This window comes from Lineus longissimus, chromosome 1, assembly GCF_910592395.1.
Source record: "Lineus longissimus chromosome 1, tnLinLong1.2, whole genome shotgun sequence".
Lineage (NCBI taxonomy): Eukaryota > Metazoa > Nemertea > Pilidiophora > Heteronemertea > Lineidae > Lineus > Lineus longissimus.
Genome location: NC_088308.1, coordinates 24,826,002 through 24,839,954, shown reverse-complemented (window position 1 = coordinate 24,839,954; position 13,953 = coordinate 24,826,002). Strand labels below are relative to the sequence as shown.

At 39.6% G+C, this 13,953-nt stretch overlaps 1 protein-coding gene across 8 annotated transcripts in view; it reads left to right on the top strand.

Annotated features, from left to right (window-relative positions):
• Nucleotides 1-8,019, top strand: part of LOC135493662 (titin-like) — a 134,793-nt gene extending 126,774 nt beyond the window's left edge. For all 8 annotated transcript variants that reach the window (XM_064781214.1, XM_064781204.1, XM_064781195.1 and 5 more), the window contains 2 exons: nucleotides 4,040-4,088; nucleotides 5,186-8,019. In XM_064781214.1, the coding sequence (XP_064637284.1) occupies nucleotides 4,040-4,088; nucleotides 5,186-5,378 (242 nt within the window). In that variant the 3' untranslated portion in view covers nucleotides 5,379-8,019. The remainder of the gene's footprint in view (nucleotides 1-4,039; nucleotides 4,089-5,185) is intronic.
• Nucleotides 8,020-13,953: the final 5,934 nt, after the last annotated feature.

The following is a 13,953-nucleotide window of genomic DNA, read 5'->3' as shown; positions in this document are numbered from 1 at the left end:
GCATGTCATTTTTTATACACTGAGGAAAGCACAAAAATCTGTCGATGAAATTGGCCTCTTAATGTACCTTTCCTTTTTAAGCTTATTTTTTCTTTAAGCTTGATGTATTTATAGCAATGCAGTTGTATGAACGTACACAGACACCCTAGACCCTCTTTTAGAGAATACTACCTCCATTTGTGGGTTCAGAAATCTTGGCTGTGATCCATTGAAACCCCTTCCCTGTCTAACAAGTAACTCTTCTTTCCATATGAAAACAGTTGATACTTTGCAGGTTTGCTGTAATTGTATTCTAATAATCTCTACAGTGTTTCCAGGCAGGTGAAGGTCATGAAATGACCTTCAAGAAGTGAAGATCACAACTTTTTGTGGTATCCATAGCAACTGGTATTGATGGTGGTTTCTTTGGTGTTTTGACAGTGAATCATTTACATTGTTTACATCATGTCACAGTCTTAATCATTTTCATGTCACCATTTAATCAGATCATCATGAAATTTATTCGGTGTGCAATGGAAGCTGGGGTGTGCATTATTTGACTCCTTGTCTCTTAGTGTTGTTTCCCAGTGTGAGTTATAGCTTCCAGTAACAAATGCCTCATTGAGTCATCAGCCAAAAGGTCTTGTGATGACTCAGTGAGAAATCCGCTAGAGTGTATTTGGTAACAGTATTGTCCTATCCTGTGGTCAGTTCTTTTTTCATCATTTTCTTCTTTCAGATAGCTTCATTTCTTCTACAGCACCCAGTATACTATTGTGTACATCCAACAGCTTTGTGCATCACTTTATTGTCAATTTCAGTACGTTACACTCTCACTTTCTGACTTGATTTCAACACTACAGATTATGTCGATTACGTTTGCTTCATCCCCGTGTAACTGTGTCAGCTTTCAATATATAGCTATAGATGTTTGATGGAATCATTTTACACTTGATGTAAGAGGAATGGTCCAGGTTCGGATTGTGTGTGTGTACCATTGTCATGGGGAAAATGTCTTCGATTTTGAAAGGGATCAGGTATAAAAGCATGAGATTTCATAATATTGTTCTCTCCATACATAGGTCTCTTATCTTCTGGTGCCAACATGTGTGATTTGTTGTGAATGAAATAATTTTTACGGCAACCAACTTTAAGCTGGAGCAAAGTTCTATTTTGACACTTGGCATCAACTTGTGAAGAAATCTTTGAATATCTTTTTGAAGGCACCTGTCTTTCTGAGCTAGCTTGTGATCACTTCTCAACCTTAGATATCATTGTACCTGGACCAATTCATGTTCTGTGTGTTATTGGCTCACCTCACTATGTGTCTTTGGTGTATTTAGTTCTTTCTCCAATCATTATGTGTGAACCTTTCCTACGTTGTTGTACGAGAATGAAGGGGGACTGACGCTTAGTTGTCTTCTTTCATCCTCTTTGTTGTGGTCATATATTCTCAGATAAGCTCACAGCATAGGTTGATGTTATTGATAGATTTAGATTATGATCAACCAAAGTTTTGCCTACTGTTCCATCGCCTATAAAACTGTTTATGAAACCACTGAACATAAGTACTGGTGAGGTGAGACTTATAAGTTCTCAATCCAAATATTCCAATTCTTAATTCTACTCCATGTCCTTCGGTCTGCTTCTTCTTTCATTCTAGTGTTTTCTCATAGTTAATAGTGCAAAAATGGCAAAGTTATTGGGAATCCAAGGTCCGATTTATCTTACCCTATTAACTTTATTCACCCATTATCATGGCATGTTTTCTAGTCTCTCGGAGTTGATGTTGTTTCTTCCCATGATTCATTGCAGAAAAAGCCACGGTGGAAGCTGGACTGGTCGAGAAAGGTTCTTGATGATAAATTTCAGCCTTGTTCTTTAGTTCTTGCTAAATTTGTATCCAGTTGAATGTTGATGATGTGACAGCGATGTGCTTGAAAGAAGTTGTGTTGAGCCAAACAAATTATTTATTTCTTTGGTAAAAACGTTTTAAACATGTTAAAAGAATAATCGACACATTTCAGATTTTATCGCTACCATCCAGCTTTCATTGAGCTTTTGATGTTCTTCTAGATGTTGACATGTTCAGTTGTTTCCCTCTTCCTATCAGATTCAGTTGAGAATGTCTAAACAAATACTGTGACCTCAAATCGTTCATCCTTTCATGATTCCCTTGGCCTGGCATGTTTCTTGAGGATTTCGATTGATTTTTATGAAAACTTCATGATCTTGTGTTCAGATTTTAAGAATAGATCAATCTTTCCATCACACTTGTATATAGGTTTAGATAAATGTGGTGTTTTCAAATCTTTTATTCTACTCCCATGAGCCTGGAAATTCTTCAGTATTTTTTGGGTATTTTTGCCTCCCACATTATTCTGATCTCATTTGTATGTTCTTGAATCAGTTTGTTCTGGACAGGACTCGTTCATATGTGATACTCTGGATTACAGGTATTTCAGCCATTTCAATGTTCTTTTTCTCATCTTCCGTCCATATTCATTGATAGGTACATTGGAACCCTCAATATAGGGACAGTCGGTGGTGCTAATTCAAACCTTTTGGTTCAATTTGCTGTTGCCTCTTCAGAGTCTCCACTTTTGGTCAGAGGTCAGTTTTTTATGGCTTTTTCCCCCATTGGTAAATGTATCTTGGATACAATTTGAAGTTAACCGAAGACTTTGGAGTATTTTGATTTCATTTTTAGCTCACCTCTTAGCAGAGGTGAGCTTATCCCATACCGTGGCGTCCGTCGTCCGTCGTCGTCGTCGTCGTCGTCGTCGTCGTCGTCGTCGTCGTCGTCGTCGGCGTCGTCGTCGTCGTCGTCGTCGTCCGTCGTCCGTTAGCAGGGCACGTTTCGTAACTGTTAGAGCTATTGAGTTGAAACTTGGTACACATGTACCCTTATGTAGTGACACCTGGGAGACCAAGTTTCGGTCCGATTCGTTTCATGGTTTGGCCACCAGGGGGCCAAACGTTAAAAGTGAAAATATGCAATATCTCCCTCAATAGTAGTCGGGAAATTTTGAAAAAAATATGGTAGGTACTTCTAGCAAAGGTGCATCATATATCCTCCGGGTTTTTGATTTGACCTCCTTTTCAAGGTCACAGAGGTCAAATGGTGTAAATTGGCCGTTAGGATGTAACGATGGCACGTTTCTAAACTGCAATGACTATTGATACCAAATTTGGTACACATTTACCCCTTAGTCAGCTGATCTCAGGGACCGAAGTTTGGTCCAATATGATTCACCACTTGACCACCAGGGGGCAAAATCCAAAAACCTTAAAAATGTGATTATTCCTTAACTTCTCGCCCGATTGCCACCAATTTGATATCATGGGTACATCTAACCACCATACAGTATATGTCACACAGGTTTTTAATTTGACCTTCTTGTCAAGGTCACAGAGGTCAAATGGCGTAAATTCGCCGTCAGGCCGTAACAATGGCACGTTTCTTAACTGCAATGACTATTGATCACAAATTAAGTACACATGTACCCCTTTGTCAGGTGATCTCAGATACCGAAGTTTGGTGCGATCTGATTTGCCGTTTGGCCTCCAGGGAGGGGGCCAAATCCTAAATTCTTCAAAATGCCATTATTCCTAGTAATGACTTGCCCGATTGGCACCAATTTTATATCATAGGTACATCTAATTCTAACAACCATTCAATGTGTCACCCGGGTCTTCTTTGATTTGACCTACTTTTCAAGGTCACAGAGGTCGAATGTACTGTAAATTGGCCATTTTGGGGAAATTGTAATTGCTTGGACCTACATCAAACCTAACACTACATGACACAAGACCATGCTCTTTATCCATCTTTCCTCCACATGAGGTGAGCACAATGGCCCTGGCCATTTCATTTCCAATGTTTTGAATCAGTAGGCAATTCAATTTCAGCCAATTGTTCATATGGTTATCCAGAAATTTCAAAAATTAATGCAGGGACACTTTTAGACTTGCACAGCAAACATGGACATGGACATTGTTGCGAATGCTTATTCTTTCACTAATTCATCTGACCATGTGTTTGTTTCTATTTTAACAGATGAGGGTGACCAAGAGGGTGCCGCTGGAGGGGAAGTTCACACTACCAGGTGAGTTGAATCTGGCCCTTTCCCTTCAAATTCAAAAAGGCCTTCCATGACCATGAGCCCTCAATTTACTTTGACCTGAAAAGGGCCAGCCTCGCAATTACCAAAATCTCAAAGTTAAAATGTCATTGCAGAATCATCTGCAAAATCAATAAAAAAAAGGGATTGCTGAGTTAGAAAAAAGATTTGCTGAATTTCCTTTGTTTAAAGCTTCAGTTCTATATTTCCTTTTTGGTTGCATTCATATTTCTCTTGCTTGGTTTGAATAGAAAATACCATAGTTTTGAATTAACCAAAGAATGCGTTTTATGTTTGGCATGAGAACTATTTCTGTTTTGTTTGAAAATTATTGAAAATGTCTGTGCTCTATGTAATGTTTAGAAGGGTTTGTTGAGAAGAAAGACTATTCTTTTGAGAAAGAAATGTATTTCATGTGTGAGGAACTGCAGATGGTAGTATTTTGAAATGAATGGTTTAATTTTGAGATTTTGATAATTTGGATGAGAGGTCTCATTGTTAAATAAAGAAGAATTTTCATGAACTTCATGTCAGATATGGTGATAAACTTGATCATGATATCTCTACAATTCTGTACTCTAAATTTTCCATTGTACCAAAAATCCTGGTGAAAAGGAGAACCTCTGGCCTCAAAGGCCCTATAGTTGAGCCATCGCAGACTCGCTTGATTTTTCACTAACCCCAGTTGTTTCTTTCTTTTAGCATGACTGCGCAGTGAGATGCGTCTCAAACCCCACAGAATGATACCCCCAGCAAGTAAGCCACATTTTAGTCCTCTCACTATTCTAACCTCATGATAGGACACCATTCTCAGTCTCCATATAATGTTACTTAGAAGGTCCTGAAGTGGGTGTGCATGCTTCCTAGCATGTCCAATTTTAGCTCTATTTTTACTGATTGTAGTTCTGTTAATATCATGTACAGCCAACTGATGATGACACCTCAATTTCAACTGATAACTTGTCACATCTGGCAGTCAGAACTATTGAGCATGTATGTTTGTTGAAGCACTTGGCGATTGCATGACGTAGCTGTGAGCTACTGTGTCTTATAAACTAAATGTCTAATCTTAATGCTTTCAGAGTTACAATGAAGAAACAAGTCCATAAGAAAACCGTCATTAATGACGATGGCTGTGAAGAAACCGTCATCACTGAAGATTCGCATATTAAAAGTGACGGTGAAAGTCCAGAGGAACTTCATGTGCCAGTGAAAGAAATCATGGATGAATTCCTTGAGAATAAGGGACAGTTTATAGCACAAAGACCGTCATAACATCATGTCGTTTAGGAGTTTCCTAAAGGTGTCCCGCCCATTTTAAAGAACTGATGAGGACTTTAAGATAAGAATTTCGAAGCGACCATGACAAACTGGTGAAATTAGATTCAAATTATGAAATCACTGAAGGTAGCCCCTAGAATGCTGATAAGATGAAGTTTAAGAGCTTTGAAGGAAGTCGGAATTCTTTAAAGTCCTCATCGGTACTTTTTCAACTGATGCAAATGTCTGGACTATCACGTTTATTTAAAGAACATGCTGTAATGGACTTTTTAGATCAAGATAGTTTTCAACTCTAACTTCTCTCTCAGTCAAACTTTGTTCACGACTTAGAAATGTTAATAGATATTTTTAATCGAACCATTGTACTCTCTTGGGAACATTCGACGGTAATGTTTAGTGTGTCGCCGTGAATTAATTGCAATGTGTATTCGGCCTCAATCCTAAGACTTCTTGTGGAACGCCCTGGAACAAATAATCAAATGTTCGTTTCAGTTTTCATATGACATTCGTAAACTTTCGTTCGGGTAGTTTTATGCAAAACAGCCCGTTGTCTCCCATCACGGGGTTCTTCGAAGTCTTAGGAGAGATTCCGAGGCTTTCTATTAAATCTGATGTTTCTGTATAGTTGCCCCAAAACATCACGTTTCAATAGCTCTGTGGCGCCAGAATTTAAATTGGTAGGCACACGTTTACCACAATGGATGCCATGATTTTTGTATGTAGTTTTAGTGGCTGTAGTTGTGAGATGTAACATATTTTATCATGTCGATGTCATAAGAAAGCATATTTGGTGTAGTCGCGAACCCTAGCCTATCACACAAGAGGACATATAAATGCACTGTTGAACTACAGTCGTTCGTTCGCCGTTCTCTTATTATTTTCAAATGTTAATTGATAGTTCATGTCAACGTCATTATATTGAACCAATCATGTGATACTAACTTTTATTAGTCATCATGGCGGTTGGCGTCTGAAGTAATGAGCAATTTTATAAACCCCCTCTATAAAAATTTATAGTGTCTGCTGAAGGTTTTATCATGCAGTTTATTTTGCTTTTAGGACTTGTAACTTTTGGTTAGGGAGAATTGAACTATCGAAACATTAGTATTTTATCCATGTAAACCGCTTTCATCAAGGCATAAATGTATTTATATACCCGACTTATAACATAATCGGCTACTGCACCCTACTGCATTTGCCATGTCAGAAGGGGTCGCTTAATGGCATGACTTACCAGATTTATCGTGTACCATAGCAGCGTTTTAAGTTTACTGAAATTTGTACTTCAGTGTCATTATCATGTCCAAAAAGTACATGCTTTGCTAGCATATTCAAAGTGAACTGACGCAATCCTTAGCTTAGGCACCCCAGATACTCATCATTGTGCATGATTAGTCTTTGCTTGTGATAATAGAGGTCGTACCCTGCTTAAGTGACCAGTTTACACCAGACCTGTTTCCATTTCAAACAGATTGTGTTATCATGTGATGCAGCAAGTTATAATGTAATTTGTAGGAATATTTAAATTCCAGTTCATTCATCACCAATGTTGATTTTGGCCGATCAAAATTATTTTTATTTTTCCTGAATATTTCCACGAGTGTTATTAATGAAAACCAATATTGAAATAAGGAAAAGCTCCCCTGTTTGAGGATTTCTTACCAAAGTGACCGAATTTCTGTAATCGTTCTTTGAACTTTCAAAAATTGGTGCTTTCTGGGATACCCTGTATAAGTGTCGTCTGCCACAACTTGGTGATGGATGAAAAGAGAGTCCCAAGCACAACTTGAATACGCAGCACCTTGTTTGCCTCTACGTCACATTCTTACTCACTTGGCACTTAATATTTGAATAGAAATATTGCTGTGTGTTAATCGTTGAATATTCCAGATACTCTTACAAGTTCAGACTGTAAAAATTAAAAAATTCTTAATTTGGTGGATGGGTAAAATGGACGATTTTACAATTTTGGCCATGTAGGTTGTGCCTTCATGGCAATGCCCTGTAATAGGCAAGCTCACTCAAATTTCAATATCTTTTGTAACAAAGTCCTTGATTATGATTGAACTTATAAGGCGTGTCTGGAGTTTGAATTATTTTGCATAAAAATGGTTGCATGCATTATTTCGTTTATCTCAAACTGTGTTTCTAAACATGGCAGTCCCCAGCAGGCGTACTGTTGTATGTACATATGAATCGCAGAATGAGCAGCTTGGTGTGAGTAGAGAGAGCCGTTGCTTCACCCAAAGTATTGACATGAAATGCAAAAAGGCATTGTTGTATACAGGTCCTTGGGACAAATATTGTTGTCTAGCTCATATTATCTGTGTGTGAACCGCTATCAAATTATCATATCAGTGATAAACAAATTTCACATTCTCCCAAAAATCTTCTGATTGAAACTTCATAAATCATTGTACATGTAATTAGTTTTCCCTATGTCCCTGATTTAGCAATTTTTTAGCTATTCAAAGATAATTTTTACCAAGTTGGCTAAATGTCTTTTTGCGGCAATTAGATATTTAAGCAATGTCAAAGATGGTATGTGGGTTCAGTATGCCGACATCAATGATTCACTCCCAAAAGTATGGTTGTCCAATTGATGTTGCAATAAAGCTTCGTTAAAAACTATAAACGAATCGCTTTTCATTCTGTTATAAATATCAAAATACGTCACCGTCCCAATTCATTTTGTGAAGTGCTGTCAGTTTACCATGGTGAACTGTGGATTTACCATGGTGAAATTGAGACACATTTTTCCTAAGGGTAAGGAGGATGCTTTGTCACTCAATAGTAGAGACCGCCAGCCAAGATGGGGTTAATATTGCCATTAAAGTTAAATACTCCCCCAAACAATGAAAATTCCTGCAAAAAAAATATTCCCACGGTCCGAGCCAAACAGGCTGCAAGGGTTAATAAACAACCTTGTACCCAGGTTCAAAAAATGAAAATTACAGGTGTTGTGTATTAAGAAATTATTATAACATTTTCCTAGGAACAAGGTTTCCATTAACCCTCTCATTCCGTTTGGCTCTGACCGTGGGAATATTTTATTTTGCAAAATTTCTGCCTTATGAAAAGGATACACCTTTTTTTCTCAAAATTAACCCCCTCTGTGTGGAATCATTGCCTATCAATTGTACTTCATAAGAACGTTCCTTTTTCACATCTTTGGAGCACAGAGGCAAATGGAGGATGCTGCGTCACTCAATACAGCATTACTTGACAGTCTAGTCGAGACCACAAGCCCAGATGGGGGCCAACACTAATTTTGAATGCAATAGGCCCAATGTTAAACGGCCATGGACGAATATCAGTTCAGTTCTAGTGGACAGTTGCTCATAGCCAAGACAATGTCACAACCCGAAACTAATCTACATCAGACAGACAGGTGTCGACCACAGGTTGCAACGTTGTCCCAGTTGCACCACCAGAGCAAGACTCATTTTCGAGATTTATCCCGCTGGGTCTCCATGCAAAGGTACAAGGCCAAACTTCGAAATAGTTTGAAGACACCTATCTATCCATAAATAATACAGGATTGCAAGTCACAACACGTGAGGCGCTTTCAAGATAGATTCTTGTAATGCTGCTTGATTTTTTTCAAAGCTCTGGCAGTTCTGCCTATTCACTCTATTTCATTTCTTCTGCACGTCCAATCCTGTTATGTCATGTCATAGTAAAATAAAGCAAAAAAACAAATTGCACTCACACAATTTAACACTATTTATTCCAATAACTAAATATACAAACAGTGCACAAGCTTAAATCACATACAGCACTAGGCCTACTCATTGTAAAACAGAATCACAAACAAGCAAGGCTAATTTACAAATAACACGAGAGAGTAAACCGTTTGAAGGAATGCCACATAACTATCAGGCATTTTCCCTCTGGACCACAATGCCAAGACGTTGGTTCCTCGCTTGAGAAGGAACTTCATTGCTGATTCACATCTGTGTTTGTCCTTCAACAGTGAAAACTAACACACTACTGTTCTTTCTACCCATTAGATGCGAGGTAAAATTAGCAACACTAATTTACAATGGACATGAAAGAGTATACAGTTTGAGGGAAAGCCACATAAATATCAGATAATTGCCCTCTGTATTAGTGATAATCAGACTGGCCTGAAATTCTCATTATCGACCACTCCTCAGTGGAAATGAATCCAACAAAAAATGGGGTCATTGTATACAGTGGTACTGTATTACCCCGATGAGAAGCACTTTACTGATGTCCCCCACTCTCAACTAAGATATTTGTGCACGTACCGGTTTGACTACGGGCTGAAGTTGACGATGTACTCCTGACGGAGCCATTGGGTGCTTCGCCCGCTCATTGACCGAGGCATGGTGACCTGGAGACAGTGACCGGATTAGCACTAGCTGGTCGAAGGACACTTCACAGGGCGTCAATTCGCAACTTCTCATCATTTTTAAGGCGCTGCCTATTCACGTGGACCAAGTTTTACCCAGAAACCTACTCCTTACGTAGCGTGGGGTACCAACCCACCGCAGATTCAGGAGTGTGCAATGGTTTCGGAATATCCTACACCCAATTGTGCTGCCCATTCGCAATAGGTTTAACCACCGCCATGCCCTTCCGACATCGCCATCTCTCAGACGGTAACAAGAAGGTGCAATGGGGCTGCAAATTTTTCCCAGAGGGGCGGCATTATGATTATTTCAGACCGATCAGAGTGTCACAAGTTCAGAGCGAAATCACCTGACAGTTATATGGAGTTGCACCAAAATGCAGACTCTTCATTTCATTTGTAAATAGGCATCGATTATTTTTGTTACATTCAATGGACCCAGTCCTACAATCTCTGGAAGAGCCAAGTCTGCACATAATTACTGGTATGCAGATTTGCCCGCGAGGCAGAAAAGACCTGAACATTGCCACTGCTTTAGGAGTGTAGCAACAATATTGCTTCAAAGCAAGAAATGAATCTGCACATATTTACTGGTATGCAGATATGCCAGCAAGGCATCAAAACCTTCATAAGCTCTTATTGAACAATTAATTCATAAAATTACAAACAGGATTTATCTTACAACTGTACTGCTCCAAAGAAAGAGCCAAGTCTGCACATAACTACTGGTCTGCAGATAAGTCAGCGAGGCATCGTTGTTTCAAGAGCACTCACTGTGCCCCCCCCCTTTTAACAGTTTGTCAGTGAATACGTAGCTTCCTCTTTTTCTACTACTGTAATATGGTGGCATATCTCTCTTGGACAGCCACAGTGATATCCATGCCCACTATCTACTGCTGTTATGTGGTGGCACATCCCTCATCGACAGCCTTGGTGACGTCCATGTCCCCGATCTTGAATCAGGCTGAAAAGAAATGAAATTGTCTGGGGACCATGTGCTCACCTCGGGTAATGTAATGCATCTCATTTGCAGTGGATATGGGGGGGAACAGTTTCTGGCTAGTTTCACCAGTTTTGATTCCATTGAAAATATATAAAGGGATATTGATAAGAGTACATAGATACATAATCAAGGGACATCTGAAGTCCTTACAGAGATAATATTTGTGGTTGTGACATTGACTCGTCTTCAAGGGACATCTGAAATCTGAACACCTATTCATGGTTGCGAGACCTATCTGCAAGGGACATCTGGACACTGAAATCTATTGATGGTTGTGACAATAACCTCACTTCAAGGGACATCAGAAGTCCTTACAGAGATATTATATATCTGCTGTCATATTGACTCGTCTTCAAGGGACATCTGAAATCTGAACACCTATTCATGGTTGCGAGACCCATCTGCAAGGGACATCTGGGCACTGAAATATATTGATAGTTGTGACAATGACCTTACTTCAAGGGACATCTGAAGTCCTTACAGAGATAATATTTGTGGTTGTGACATTGACTCGTCTTCAAGGGACATTTGAAATCTGAACACCTATTCATGGTTATGAGGCCCATCTGCAAGGGACAGCCTCATGATTAACACTGCTAGCTACCACGCAATAGGTCCTGCACTCCGAAGACAAAATGGTAAAAACTTTGAAATGTTTCATAACCCTGTACAAAGTTAGTCTTTACCTCCCCCCCCCCGGAAGGAGGCAAGAATTCAAGTTTAAATCAAGTCAAGGTTTACCTCCATTTGATCTTGATCATGCTTTGTCTTGCTTGGATATGGAGATGGTGGTGTGGTGAATTGAATCCAAAGCTCGGTACTTGTTATCATATTTGTTTGAGGAACATCTCTGGCCAGGCTGTCTGCAATTAACAAATTTAATTCTAGTTTTTAAAGATGAATATTAAAGTGTATCTCGCAAAGTAGTGGTGAGGTCAAGAATTTTTTGCAGCATGCAATAGCTGAAGAAATCAATCCTATTGTCCCAATTTGAAGTTTTGCAAGCATGGGTGGGAGACCAGTGATTGTGGTTGTGACAATGACATTGAGCTGTCCTCAAAGAGACATCTAAACTATGAACACCAAAGATCACTGCAAGTTGTAAAATTGGCTGTCTTCAAGGGACATCTGAAATCAGAACACCTATTCATTGTTGTGAGACCCATCTACAAGGGACAACTGGACACTGAAATCTATTGATGGTTGTGACAGTGACCTTACTACAAGGGACATCTGAAGTCCTTACAGAGATATTTTTGGTTGTGACGTTGACTCGTCTTCAAGGGACATTTGAAATCTGAACACCTATTCATGGTTGTGAGGCCCATCTGCGAGGGACGTCTGGACACCGAAATCTATTGATGGTTGTGACAATGACCTTACTTCAAGGGACATCTGAAGTCCTTACTGAGATAATATTTGTGGTTGTGACTTTGAATCGTCTTCAAGGGACATTTGAAATCTGAACACCTATTCATGGTTGTGAGGCCCATCTGCGAGGGACGTCTGGACACCGAAATCTATTGATGGTTGTGACAATGACCTTACTTCAAGGGACATCTGAAGTCCTTACTGAGGTTGACTGGTGGGCAAGATTTTTTGAGAAAATTGTTGTCCAAAGAAATGATTGTTTGTTCAATGGAACATAGAGGGATGGTCAAGTAGTAAAAGTATCTCCACTCACAATTTGTTCCAACTTGTAAAAGGTTCATAATCTTGGAGAAAATCCCTTGCAAGAACTAACTTTTGGTCACCAAACAATATAATAAAAGAGGCTCCCCAGGGGCATCTCTTCCGCCACAAATTTAAAAATCAGAAAAAATCTGCATGAAAAACCCATGCCTGGTGAACAGGCCTTTAAGGGGAGACAATTTGCCCCCTGCCCCCTCTAAATATGGTACAGCATCCACCTCCACAGGCCAATTTCCGTCTCCGCGAAAACCAAATTTAACATGCATGTCCGTCATGCACACAATGCATGTACTTCATGCACACAGCGAACACGTGCCGCCGAAACCTTGTGTTCAGTTATCGCACTGGACTGGCCAGTTTCAACATGATTTTCACTAATAAAAATGGTCAATATCGCCACGAACTTCAGTTCATCAGACGCAGAATTACATACACAACACAAATATCTGCTTGAGGCACTTTGATGACCATCATGGAACAATAAAACGATGTTTTTTTCAGTGAAAAGAATCTGTGCGCTGGTGCGGGCCGCAACGCCGCCATCACCACTTTTGACCACCTGCACAAAAATCCTTATTATTACCCCGATAACACAAGAAACTCAAAGAAATCGGAACATGGATGTGATTCGATACCTTATCCATAAACTTACCATCCAAAAGATGTATTTATTTGCGAAATAGATGTAGAATCAAAGAATTTAACGGAGAAGTTTTGAAACAAAAAAGCCGCCGTACCGTCAGGTTTTTTGCACGTGCTCAGACGATCGTGAGATGACGTCATCAATATCGGGGTGAACTACTACACTCCCGACGCAGTGGACCGGCCTCGTTTCTCATAAGGAGACCTAAAGAATGGACTGCTCATGGAGTCTAGGAACTTGCCGAGTATTTTTTCGCAGCCAAATATTCATGCAAAAATAATTGCTCGGGTATTACTTGACCCCAGATCAAATTTCATTCCCTGGTCATTTTTGTCTCTAGACCAATATTTCGTCCTCAAGGGGCTAATTTATTTGTCTCTATCACCTTTCAGAATTCAGGATATTCAGATATATCTTTGAGACAATCTTTCCTCGGTGTCTTTCCCCGTCTTCTAATAGCGGAACAAATAAGTTGGTTGTGAAAATGTCGTCTTCATGACAGGGCTGAAGCCAAGTTTGCTTCAAAAGGCGCTTCGGCATTCCAGGTTCCATCTATTTGTTCTAAGTCTCACTAGCCTCATTATTTGAGGAAAATACCAGTTTTCTCTGTGCACTCACGCGGTGAGCAGGCCCCGCATGCTATTTATAGATCAAGAAGATGTTGACATCGACTGGTTCCTGTGAGATTGCACATGTTCTCAAGGTAAAATTTCGAGGGCAAAAATCTCAAACAAAAGCCGCAACGACAGCCTATTTTTATATAAAAGATTGAAATAGTCGCCAGTTGGCTTTCTCAAGGTGATGAGTAGATGTGTATGAAAATTCTTTTTCACCACCCTTGTTAATCTTTGAA